General features: G+C 41.1%; 2 protein-coding genes across 4 annotated transcripts in view; one reads left to right on the top strand and one right to left on the bottom strand.

Moving 5' to 3' along the window:
- The window catches only part of LOC147200821 (uncharacterized), a 69,502-nt gene that overhangs the window by 37,279 nt on the left and 19,384 nt on the right, over positions 1-12,839 (top strand). Inside the window, 1 exon segment of the mRNA XM_086117370.1 lies at positions 7,690-8,280. Within this exon segment, the coding sequence (XP_085973496.1) occupies positions 7,690-8,280 (591 nt within the window).
- plxnb1b (plexin b1b) overlaps positions 1-12,839 on the bottom strand; it is a 180,488-nt gene that overhangs the window by 164,037 nt on the left and 3,612 nt on the right. The window lies entirely within an intron of this gene.

Here is a 12,839-nt window from a genome sequence, read left to right as displayed (position 1 = left end):
TAGATACATGTTGCAGCTCCGAAAAAGGAGAGCTGGGGTGTTTTTTTAAAACGTACACTTTATTTATGCTTTCAATAGTCTCGACAAACACAGACACGTCTACGTCCAATTCCGTGCCTTCTCTCTTCTCGTTCAACTCGAGAGGCGTTCAAAGACAGCCTCCGAAAAACGGAAATTCATGATCACTTCACTGACACCAAGAAAAGCGAAAACAATGCACCAAAACAAAAAATCAAGCGAAGAAATCACAAAATAAATTCTATGGGGACATTTGTGAACACACAAAGCAATGAATAACAAACAATTCTGAGACAGTCCAGTCTCCTACACACATACAGCATGTGTTTCCTTCATTGTAAGTTTTATATAGGGCTTTTATTTTTTTGGCGGCTCCAGACATATTTGGTTTTTTTGTTGGGTTTTTTTGGTCCTATACGGCTCTTTCAACATTTTGGGTTGCCGACCCCTGGTCTAAGGAAATCTAAGGTGCTTCATGAAATGTTTTGTAAAAGATATGTTCATTAAATTTCAACATTTTCCTCATGCTTATTTAGACCAAAACAAAGGAAAGACATATTATTTTGGTAATTTATAACAGAGTAAAACGCACGCAAATAAAAACTCACTTACACGTCGTCGTTTCGGATCGGATGAATGACAACGGCGAAGCGAACACGTTTCTTTCGTCGTGTCGAGTGGGCGCTGCTTTTTAAGCCGGTGCCGCTATCTATGAGACGTAAGTGAATGAAGTTAAAATCATTCACAATTACAGTAAAACGCACGCCAATAAAAACTCACTTACACGTCGTCGTTTCAAATCTGATGATCGAAAAACACGAAGTGAAAACGTGTCTCAGCATCTGGCCTATTCCGTCGCATCGGGTGGGTGTTGCGTGTATTTAAGCTCTCGCGGCATTACGCCTCCATCCGGGTTACGGCTAGTGGAATTTCCGCTTACGTAAGTTCCGGTAACACGTAATATCATAGTCAAAATGTTAATGCATAGGTTTTTATTACGGGTGAAGGACATTCCTTTTCATAGAATTCCGGGGATGGGAATATTTACTGTACTGGAGACGGATGTAACAGAGAATCCGGTAATTTTCCAAAATTAAACATCTTTCAGATTGTGACATCAATAAAACGGAAGTAATGTAATTTATTTATTCTTTCTGTGCGGCCGAGTATCAAATGACCCACGGACCGGTACCGGTCCGCGGCCCGGTGGTTGGTGACCACTGCTTTAAATTACTTTTTGTCAACTCAAGCACCACGTGGCAGTTTGTACTTGAGGACCCATGACCGAGCTTTGTCTACTACTCAAAGGCTAAAGTTCGGAATACCGCACTTCAGGGTGTATTCACAGTTTTACTGAATGGAAAACAAGCACAGGTTGTGGTTTTCTCTGTTTACGTCCTTCACAGTAGTTAGACAGAGCACAAGTGGCAACTAGGTTAACTCACTCTCTCTCTGCTTGCTAACCCTTTAAGGGTCCATGCATAGTAAAGGATGTGACATGGTATTGACAAGAATTAAAAATGGAAACAGCAATATGTATGAAATTTCAAATCATGATTGTACTGAACTACCATACTGTATATTATTGAACTAAAAGATAGAAATTGTTGTAAAATTGACTTTTTGGATTTTCCTGCAAAGTTTGATTTATGGTGCATCGATTGCATATTACTTTCATATTTTAGTCTTCATGAGTGCTGTTCTTTCAAGCCGTGACTCACTCATTGTGGATCTTAGAAACAAAGAACCATTTCTTGTTAATGTGACCATACCATTCCCCACTGTATCATTTCAAAGGGCATTATGTCGCAATACTCTACTACTTGCATGCCTCTAGCTTGGTAGCTTCACATATCCGAGAACACCATGCTACACTTGTGCACTCCTCGCAGCACTCAGCCAAGGTCCTGAACTTTTAACATGCCTTAACATTCACATTGTGTGTTACATAGCAACCCCTTTTCCCAGCATAAAGGTCCTCTTTCCCCATGTGCTTCAAGAGACTCAATTTAGACGGCATTCTTGAACAAAATGGTTGTTTCTAGTGAAGCAATTCTCTATTTTTTTCCAGTGGCATCACCTAGCAACAAGCTGTCCATATACAGTAAAAGTCATCATACCATGTTGCTTTTCATGTTTGTCTGCACACCATGAAACGTCAAACACACTCGGCGAAAAACAAAGCTTCTGGCACGTGTCATCACATTTGATGTTTCTCCTATCATTCATGAAGATTACAATACATCAGTATTGACTAAGGCGCACGTGCTAAATTTGACGATAAGCCAAAGAACCATTTGCATATCATCTAAATTTCCTAAACTTATCATGTTTGCACCAAGAGATACCATCATTTCCAGAATACAAGCCACTACTTTGTTCTAATGCTTTCAACCCTGCGGTTTTAAATAAGACGCGGTTAATTTATGTATTTTTAACGATTTTCATGCCTTTAATACATTTATCCATAGTCGAATCACATATGACCAATGAAATTGCTGAACACGTCATTTGAAACGAGTGAAACTGAGCTCAGACTGAAGCTTTATATCAGTCATGGTTTCCATGGAGCCTTGTACTCCAATCAGAATGAAGCCAATGGTCAAAAGAGAATGAAAATGCGGTGTAAATGTGACATGATCGAATCTGATCTACCGTTTACATGCGCCACAACACTCATTCGAACAGCCGTTTTCCAGCCTTGTGAGATTGATGTGAGCATCAGGTGTTTCATCAAGATGGTAGTCCATTTGTCTATTTAGTTCAGTATCCATGTATCAAAAAGTGCAATTTTGTTTGATTCAACTTTGGTTCATTTTCTATTTTACTTTCAGTATATAATATTCTGTGAGGACCACTGTGTCGCTGTTGGTGTAGTGCAGTGGTTCTCAATTATTTTCTGTCATGCCCCCCCAAGGAAGAGGAAAACATCTCGCGCCCCCCCCCCCCCCCCGCACGACTACAAATAGCATCATTTGTCTATAAAATTGTTATAGGGTTATATAGGTTATAAATACAACTTTGCATAACACCGTATCCTTATTAAAGTATAAGAGGATAATAAAAAAAGAAAGAAATATGGACCAACTTACAACAGAATACTAAAGCTATTCTTTGTTGTATCACTTGTATTCTTTGGCATATCACTCAGCATGGTTTTGCTGTTCGGTGCTTTGTCACCGATTTGTTGCTTTACTGTTGTATATGTTAGTTGTTCCATGTACAGCACTTTGTATGGAGCGATGGCTGTCTGAAAGTGCTCGAAAATACAGTCGAGTTGAGTTGAGTGTCCAATCAGGCTGCCATGCATGTTTTTTGAATGTGGGAGGAAACGTGAGTACCCAGAGAAAACCCACACAGGCACAGGGAGAAAACTCCACACAGGAAGGCCGGAGCCAGGATCGAACCCACGACCTCTGCACTGTGAGGTCGTGGCTCACCACTTGACCACGCTAACCACTTGACCACCGGGCCGCCCTGAATGGGTGGACTATTGTTGTAAAATAGAGTAAAGGTTTGACTGAAACACTTCAGAAGCTTTCAGCAATTATTTTTTTTGCTTCCGAGCACCACCAAAACTATGAGTCAAGACAAATCTTTTTAAAAAATAATAATTAGAAATAAAGATCGTATTTTCCGCACCATAGGGCGCACCAAAAAGTCTTCAATTTTCTTAAAAGCTCACCGAGCGCCTTAAAATCCGGTGTGTCTTTTGTATGGTCATTACGGTAATACAGTGATCCTCGCTACTTCGCGGTTCGTTTATCGCGGGTTCAGTTCAGTGCATCGCAGATTTTTTCCAAACATATAAAAAAAAATATATATATATATTTTTTTTTTAAACATATACATGGAGTACAGTACTGTATATGTTGCTCTATGTGACTCGCTGTTTTGCAGCTTCCCGCGGGCCGTTTGCGGACTTTAAAAAAAATAAAAAAATTTTACCTGTTACGCTACTTCGTGGATTTTCGTTTATCGCGGGTGGTTTTGGTCCCCATTAACCGCGATAAACGAGGAATTACTGTACATCGACTCCACTGGCTCCTTCCTGGAGACATTTTTCCAATGTTATAACTTGCTGTTGGTTCAGTGAACTGTGTCGCTGCTTTATTAAATAAGTTTTGTTGCAGCTCCGAAAAAAGGAGAGCTGTGGTGTTCATTTTTTAAAACAGTCTCAACAAATAAAGGTACGTCTTTGTCTGTCTTCGTGCCTTCTTCCGTTCGACTCGAGAGGCGTTCAAGACCGCCTCCAAAAAACGTAAACTAATGATTACTTCAATGAAACTACGAAAATTGAAAATAATACATCAAAACTGAAAAGCAAGCGAGCATATCACAAAATTCGAGAGCCACCTCTACAGAGTTTATATTGTGATTTCATCATTTGTGAATACACAACAAAGGAATAAATAACTACTACTGACATCTGATCGTAGTAGTTGTGGCGCTATGATCAAGGAAATGCCAATGCGTTTTTTGGAGGCGGTCATCAACACCTCTCGAGTTGAACGGAAGAAGAGAAGGCATGGAGACGGACAAAGACTTATCTGTATTTGTTGAAAAAAGGAGAGCTGTGGTTTTATTTTTATTTTTTAAACGCAGACTTTATTAATGGTTTTCACAGTCTCAACAAATACAGGTACTGTACGTCTTTGTCCGTCTCCGTGCCTTCTTTCGTTCCACTCGAGAGGCATTCATGGCCGCCTCCGAAAAATGTAAATTGATTATTACTTCAATGAAACCACGAAGAAAATCAGGTGAGGAAATCACAAAATAAATTCTATATCCCCCCCTACAGAATTTATTTTGTGATTTCCTCACCTGATTTTCTTCGTGGTTTCGCTTGATTTTCTGTTTTGATGCATTATTTTCAATTTTCGTAGTTTCATTTAAGTACAGTAACAGTAAATTTACATTTTTCAGAGGCGGTCATGAACGCCTCTGAAGTTGAACGGGCACCTCGAGTTGAATAGAAGGAGCGTAGCACCATCTAGTGGAGACATTGTGGATTGCGCCTTATAATGTGAAGCGTACAATGTATGAAATTTTTTTACAAAATAGCCATTCATTGAAGGTGCACCTCATAATCCAGTGCGTCTTTTAGAGCGGAAAATACGGTAGATTCATTTTTTTTTTAAAACACGCACACACAAGATTTAAATAATTGTGACGTCATCCAATGAACCATTGGACCAATAAGCAAGTGGGGACCACAAAGACCTCAGCTGCAGCAACTTCTTCCTTGTTTAAAAAAACCACAGCTAAGCCAGGTGAAAGGAGCATTGTTGCCACCTACCATTCAGAGGCAGATAGTTTGGTTAAAGATTAAAATTCAACTCAGTCCATGTACTGTAAAGTGAGACATCAAAGACAAGTGTGAAGAAAAGTGATGAGACCAAACTATATCAGTAACTGGATGAATCTGTGCATTTAAACGCAGTCATTTTCACTCTGAGGAATGCCTTCACCTCTCAACACCAGCGAGACCCCCTCTGCCCCCTCCATCTCCCCCATCTCCAAATTCTCCTCTCCGGTTTGCTGGTCTATTCAGGCTACTCTCCAACAGAAACATAACAAAAGGACCTTGACACTCTCTGCGGGTACAAGGCGGGGGACACAAGAACTCCAGACCACCGCACGTTAACGTGTAACTGCCAATCCAAAAAACAAATCACAAGTGAAACGTATTTTTAATATATGTGTAGTGTAACATGCAGAGTATACCAGTGAAGACTATTATGTCTACAAGGAGGTTCATTAGACAATGGAACACAAGTTCAGTGAAAAGTATGTGAATCTGTCAGTCTTGTCGTGCTTGGGAACGAGGCTATTGTAATGGTAGCGCAGGATAGACAAAAGCCCTTTATAAAAGCCAGTTCTCGGCAGAAATGTTTTGCCATTCTTCCACCTCGCTGGTCTCTATTAAACCAACTAATCGGGGAGGGCATTGTTGCACTACCATTAAACTGGGGGGCGGGGAGGACAACAAGCACTCAGGGAACCATGCTAGTGTGTGATGTGCACGCTACAGTTGTGGAATGGTACGCTACCTAAAACAGCTATGCATTAAGTGTTCTAAAACAGGGGTCCCCAACCTTTTTTGCCCCACGGACCGGTTTATGTCAGACAATATTTTCAGGGACCGGCATTTAAGTTGTGGCGGAAATAATACAACAAAATAATATGCTACGAGCTGCATGAAAACTGTGGCGTTTTCGAAATATAATAACAATAAACACAAGGAGCGTATAATCTGGCCGCAACACTCTGATCGCGATGGTAATGTTTGATGCATTCAAAATACGATACAATGCAAATTCAAAGTGCATGAAAATCACGACTCACCACAGCCCCGAGCTTGATGTTCTGCAACCAGACGGTCCCATATCGTGGTAATAGGAGACAATGACACCTCAAGTGTGTGTTTTATGTCCAGTCTAGTCGTAATTTTGTTTTAGTCGCCGTTGCTGCAGAAAACCCCTGCCTCACACATTTAGCATGTCGGAAATAGCAACAGTGCTATTGTGGCGATCTCAGAATATTCAGACATAACTTTAATCCAGTTGTCTCGAACGTCCTTTTCAGGCCTCCGTCATGTGCGATCTCCAGCAGTTTTTTATTATTAAATTTATTAAATTTTTAAAGTCTTTTTTTTTTGCGTAATCGGTCACGTGACGCAGAAGCGTGGTTTGACACGTGTCAAGCGTGACAGAGACGGATGTAACGGATAATCCGGTAATTTTTCAAAATAAAACATCTTTCGTATTCCAAAATAAATAAAACGGAATTAAGGCAAATTCTTTCTGTGCGGCTTGGTACCAAATGCCCTGCGGACCGGAACCGGTCCGCGGACCGACAGTTGGGGATCCCTGTTCTAAAATACTACAGCAATAAAGCTGTGTACCATAAGCCAGAAAACTGAAAGATGCAAAGAATAATGTGCGTAAAATCAGCTAAAATAATCATGAAAACAGGTACCAATTTGACCTCAGACAACCATCATTCACATGAAGCAACTGGTAAAACTTGTTTTGATAGAATTGTGCCGCAAAACAATCGCTGAAAGTAGCTCGGTTATGAAATAAGATATCCCTCCGAGTTATTTATGAACTGATGTCTGTTTAATCAATACAGTAGGTCTGGGTGAGAAATAAATGTGAATATATATCACAATAGGCACGTGATCTATATGAATAGAAAATATTTTCAAGAAAATGTTGGACAGAAAAAGAAATTGGAACACACCCAGACACACGATCAGGGGTGGAAGGCTGTCTTCAAGTGCCCACTTCACAGCAGTCAACTTTATATCATCTTCAAGTGTAAGTCTTCTTGCAGCTCCTTATAAATAAATGTACATGGCGTGCATCGATCTCCAGCATGAGTCAGTTTCCGCCATGTCGACCGTGTGCCTCTCATCCACTTACCGTATTTTGACTACTATAAGGCGCCATTAAGAGTCTTAAATTTTCTCCAAAATGGACAGGATGCCTTATAATGCGGAGCGCCTTGTGTATGCGCCGAGTTCCAAAGCCTGACTGAGAGCCGACACGCTTTTCCATGGAAAGAAGGCGAGGTGGCCCGACTGGGAAGACCAACTGGAGCGGTGGATTGTTTGTTTGTTTGTTTGTTTATTGAACATAAAACATATTCTTGATCAAAGAGCAGCTGGGAGAAGCGTCTCCACAGTCACCATTCGACTGAGGGCAAAAACGTTAGCCGAAGAATTGAAAATTGAACATTTTCAAGTAGGTCCGTCTTGGTGCTTTCGCTTTATGAAACGGCGCCATCTATCCATGAGAGTGAAGACGACCGTGGCTCAGCAACTTCCAGCGGACTACAAAGAAAAGCTAGCCATTTTCCGCACCTACTGCAGTAAGAAGATTGCCGACAAACGCATCCAGCCTAACCACATAACCAACATGGACGAGGTCCCGCTGACTTTCGACATCCCGGTGAACCACACTGTGGAGAAGAAGGGGACCAGCACGGTAGCTATACGCACAACGGGGCACGAGAAGTCGGCTTTTACTGTCGTTCTTGGTTGTCATGCTAATGGACAGAAACTGCCACCTATGGTGATTTTTAAGCGAAAGACGCTGCCGAAAGAAAAGTTTCCAGCCGGCGTCATCGTGAAAGCAAACCAAAAGGGCTGGATGCGCAAGGAGAAGATGAGAGAGTGGCTAAGTGAGGTGTATGTTAAGTGACCGGATGGCTTTTTCCATGCCTCGCCGTCACTCTTGATTTGCGACTCCATGCGTGCCCATCTCACAGCAGTGGTGAAAAACCAAGTCAAGCAAATGAACTCTGAGCTTGCCGTCATTCCCGGAGGCTTGACTAAAGAACTCCAACCGCTGGACATCGGCATCAACCAGCCATATGGTCGTGAAAATACGGTAATTTAAAGGGAATGTGTTCACACCCACAACACTCGTTTCTCTGAACTACAAATGAGTGCTGGAATTGTGTGACAGAGCTTAACAATACCGTTTTGCATTTCAGAGTTGAGATTTTATAAGAAGAAGGCATTAGGAAAACTCTCAATCTCCAATAATCCTACTTAAAATTTAGAGTCTATGGTTGTTTGTCTTTGTGTGCCCTGCGATTGGCTGACACGCAGTTCAGAGTGTACCCCGCTGACTCCCCGGCTGGAATAGACTCCAACATGCCTGCGACACTCATGAGGATAAGCGGTTGAGATAATGGATGGATGGATGGCTTATGATGACTTTAGAACATAGAGAAATTCAAAGCAAAGATTTCGAAAAATATGAATTCCATCACATGATTAAAAATGTCTGCGGCCCGCTGCCTTATGTATGGATAGGATTGGGGTGGAAGACATGTACTGCACATATTCTTACCATTGCTTTTGCATGTCTTTGTTGTTTGCGTCAAAAAGGATATATTTTAGCTTAAAATAAAATACATCGGTGCTTTCTTATCATTTATTAAAAGAAGAAAAAGTAACGACGAGTAAGACACTAGACACACACACACACATAAATGTAGATAGATAGATAGATAGATAGATAGATAGATACACACACACACACACAATTTAATGTGTGTGTGTGTGTGAGATAAGTCATCTTTTGATGTCAAATCCAATATTTTCAATCAACAATAATAGAAAAAATGGTCTCAATGTTCCAATAGTTTTGGAGGAGAGTGTACCTCATATCAGGGTTTGCACCAGCAGCATATTGTCCCTAATCTTGTTGCATCTGTTGGTTTACAGAGCCCCATTAAGTAGGCAGGCCATACTGATAAGGTTAGTGACTTAATGCTTGGTGACATAATTAAATTGAGTATTTAATCTGGCAATAGTAGCAGAGTAGCTCAAGACCCCTGCTGGGCAGATCACAGTTCACATGGTGCGACATTTCCAAATACTGTAGTAGCTATTTTGATCTCATTTGGTCTGATGGCCCACTTCAACAGACAATGAATGGTTGCAGAAAATATTCCCTCCGCAGACTTTTACGACAATAGCATAAAATGGAAGCTCTAAAGCATGGGTCGGGAACCTACGCCTTGCGAGCCATATATGGCTCTTTTGATGATTGCATCTGTCTCGCAGGTAAAACAAAATATTCTCGCTTGTTTAATACATCCACCGACTTTTTTCACTGGTCATGTCCTGGAGTTGGCAGGGGCAATTTTAATTGGACGATACTGGCCTACGTCAGCCGTTGCCGTGGCAACAGTTAAACGCCCCATTTTGAATCAGCCCGCTCAGTCATTAGCTCAAAACTAATGCTTCGACGAATAAGATGGCGATAAGAAAAAAAGATGACGAGTGTGGTACACTTCAGGACGAATGGACCGAAGGATTCGCCTTTGTGGAGGGAACAAGTTCTACGGTGTGTCTAATTTGCAATGACAAAATACCATCGATGAAATGAATGAATGAATGTAAAGCGGCATGCTACGTTCGCGTCAAAACACACTATGAGAGAGAGCAGAAAGCAAGCGTGCAAGCTACTGAGCAGGGTCCAAGCTAGCCACCAGCAGCAACTACGCGTATAGACCCGACAAGTTGACTATAATCCCGCTAGTTTTGCTGGATCTTTCGCAATCGTGAGGAACGGAAAACCATTCACATTAATGGTGAGTATTAAAACAAGATTGTTGAAAAGAATACATTAAGGGGTGTATTATACTGACATTTTGTTGAATTTATTTTTAAAATACAGTTTGTGTGTGTGAAGTATATATAAACACATACATATGGCTCTCATGGCTATCTATTCTTTTGCTTTCATGGCTATCTTAGTCAAAAAGGTTCCCAACCTCTGCTCTAAAGTATGCTCGTTCCAACAGAAAAGAGAAAGAAAAAGATCAGATCACTTTTGAAGCAATTCTGACCAATTTAAAATGTAAAATTTTATCCTGCTATACTTGAGTCTAGATCTACAAAATTTGTTGCACAATATACCAGAAAGATTACGCATAAGATACTTTTGTGTAGTGCACGTACAACAAATACTGCAGGTAAAGTTTAGCTGTTCATTAAACATACACACAAAAAATGGTGGGCTGTTTTAGGCCAAACAAAGAAGATATAACATGAAATTTAAGCATAGGGTCGGTAGCTAGGACAAAGTTTTTTTTAATCTTTTTAAATTTTTTTCATCAAAAATTTTAACAAAATAACCATAAAACATTCTGACTGTTTCAGAACGCATGACGCATTTACACATAGCATCGACACATAGCTATCTATCTACACACATAGACATATGCGGTAGAGGCCCCGCTTAGCCATTGTGATGCCGGGAAGATGCTAGGTACCGTATTTTCACAACTATAAGGAGACATTAAAAGTCTAAAATTTTCTCCAAAATGGACAGGACGCCTTATGATGCGGAGCGTCTTGTCTATGCGCTGAGTTCCAAAACCTGACTGACAGCCGACACGCTGTTTATATAGAGAAAAGGCGGAAGTGACTGTGGACAGGCATGCGGCAAAGAAGTCGGCCAATCAGTGAAGGGTGGGCGTGTATATATACACATATGGAGAGAAAGAGCGAGAAAAGGCAGACGTGAGTGACAGGCATGCGGGGAAGAAGTCCGCCAATCAGTGAAGGGTGGGCGTGTATATATACATATATGGAGAGAAAGAGCGAGAAAAGGCAGACGTGAGTGACAGGCATGCGGGGAAGAAGTCCGCCAATCAGTGAAGGGTGGGCGTGTAAGTGGACGCGACAAGCAGGTACCAACACCTGTATAGAGTGTGGCTATGTGCATTGTTGCAAAACAACTTCGGTTTTGGTTTCTAAGAACCCCCGAAAATAAATTCTACAAAGAGACACGCCTACGAAGCTCAGTTCAAACTTCAAGCCATCGGTTATGCTTTTGGCATGCGTGCCCATCTCACAGCAGCGGTGAAAAACCAAGTCAAGCAAATGAACTCTGAGCTTGCCGTTATTCCCGGAGGCTTGACTAAAGAAGTCCAACCGCTGGACATCGGCATCAACCGGGCGTTCAAAGTAAAGTTGCGAACGGCATGGGAACAATGAATGATCGATGGCAAACACAACTTTACAAAGAGTGAGAGGCAGCGCCGGGCGAGTTACGCCACAATTTGCGAATGGATTGTGGCTGCTTGGACGAACGTGTCTGCTTGCACTGTTGTTCGAGTTTTTGGCAAAGCCGGCATCATTTCTGTGGAGCCACATGGCAATGAGAGTGACTGACAACGAGAGGGAATACGGCGTTTTTGATGGATTACCGGTACTTGCACAATTATTCAATTCTGATACAGAGGATGAGGACTTTGATGGATTTCTGGGTGATGATTGATCGAAAAACGTGAGTACATTGTACGATGGCTAAATAAAATACAACGGAACTCAGTTTTCCGTTGCCTTTTTAAAAACGTGTTTTTAGCTTGTATCTGTATGTCTTGGTATGCTACCGTATGCTACAAGCCAACGTGTTTTTAGCGTGCGCGCATGCATGCCGTATGTTTAAGCTGGCGTATGTTTTACCACTTTAAAATTGCGCCCAATAATACAGTGCGTTTTGTCTATGTGTAAAATACAGAAATAGCACCCATTAATGAGACTGCGCCCAACCATACGGTGCGTCGAATGGTCGTGAAAATACGGTAATAGCCAATGGCAGAGCATCTATAAGTGTGTTGCGTTCGGGAAACTCGGAGCTGTGAGTAGCAGCCCATATTGTATTACCTTTCGTATCTTGAATTTTTTTTCGCAACAAGAGGACATATTTTCTTGTTGAGACGTTTCGTAACTTGAAAATTTAGTATGAAGAGACATTCGTAAGTAGAGGTACCACTGTACTTTCAATGTAGGTGTACGTTTACAATACAATACGTCCTGATTTATTTATAACGCTTTCAAAATTAACTTGAAAATGAATACTAACAATAATCATCTTCAATTTGAGCTCATACGGTTGTACGGTGTATCTGGATTGGAAGCAAAAACTCTGGGAGTACACACACACACACGGCTCTGTTAATGAAATTAGTAATCATACAATGAACCGCACTGTGCCAAATTTAGGAAAGCAGGCCCAGAACATAAGTGAGCCTTTTGATTCACTGTAGGTAGAGTGTCGAAATGTGTTGGTATTCCTTTGTTAAAGAATGAAAATGGGATTTTGTTAAAAAAAAAAAAAAAGGAACATTACAATCATCACAAGAACATTGTCCTGGAAGCATTATGAATGGTCAAGATCAATTTAAGCAAATTCCAGGCTCATTAGTTTCCAATTCAGTTATGATCGTGGGTTTAAATACAAATTAAGGCTATAAAGAGGATTGGTATCCAAGTGAGAATTTTGGTA

The sequence above is a fragment of the Hippocampus guttulatus genome, chromosome 8, assembly GCF_054856545.1.
Source record: "Hippocampus guttulatus isolate MCC_2025c chromosome 8, RoL_Hgut_1.0, whole genome shotgun sequence".
NCBI classification, from domain to species: Eukaryota; Metazoa; Chordata; class Actinopteri; order Syngnathiformes; family Syngnathidae; genus Hippocampus; species Hippocampus guttulatus.
This window is presented reverse-complemented; position numbering and strand designations above follow the sequence as displayed.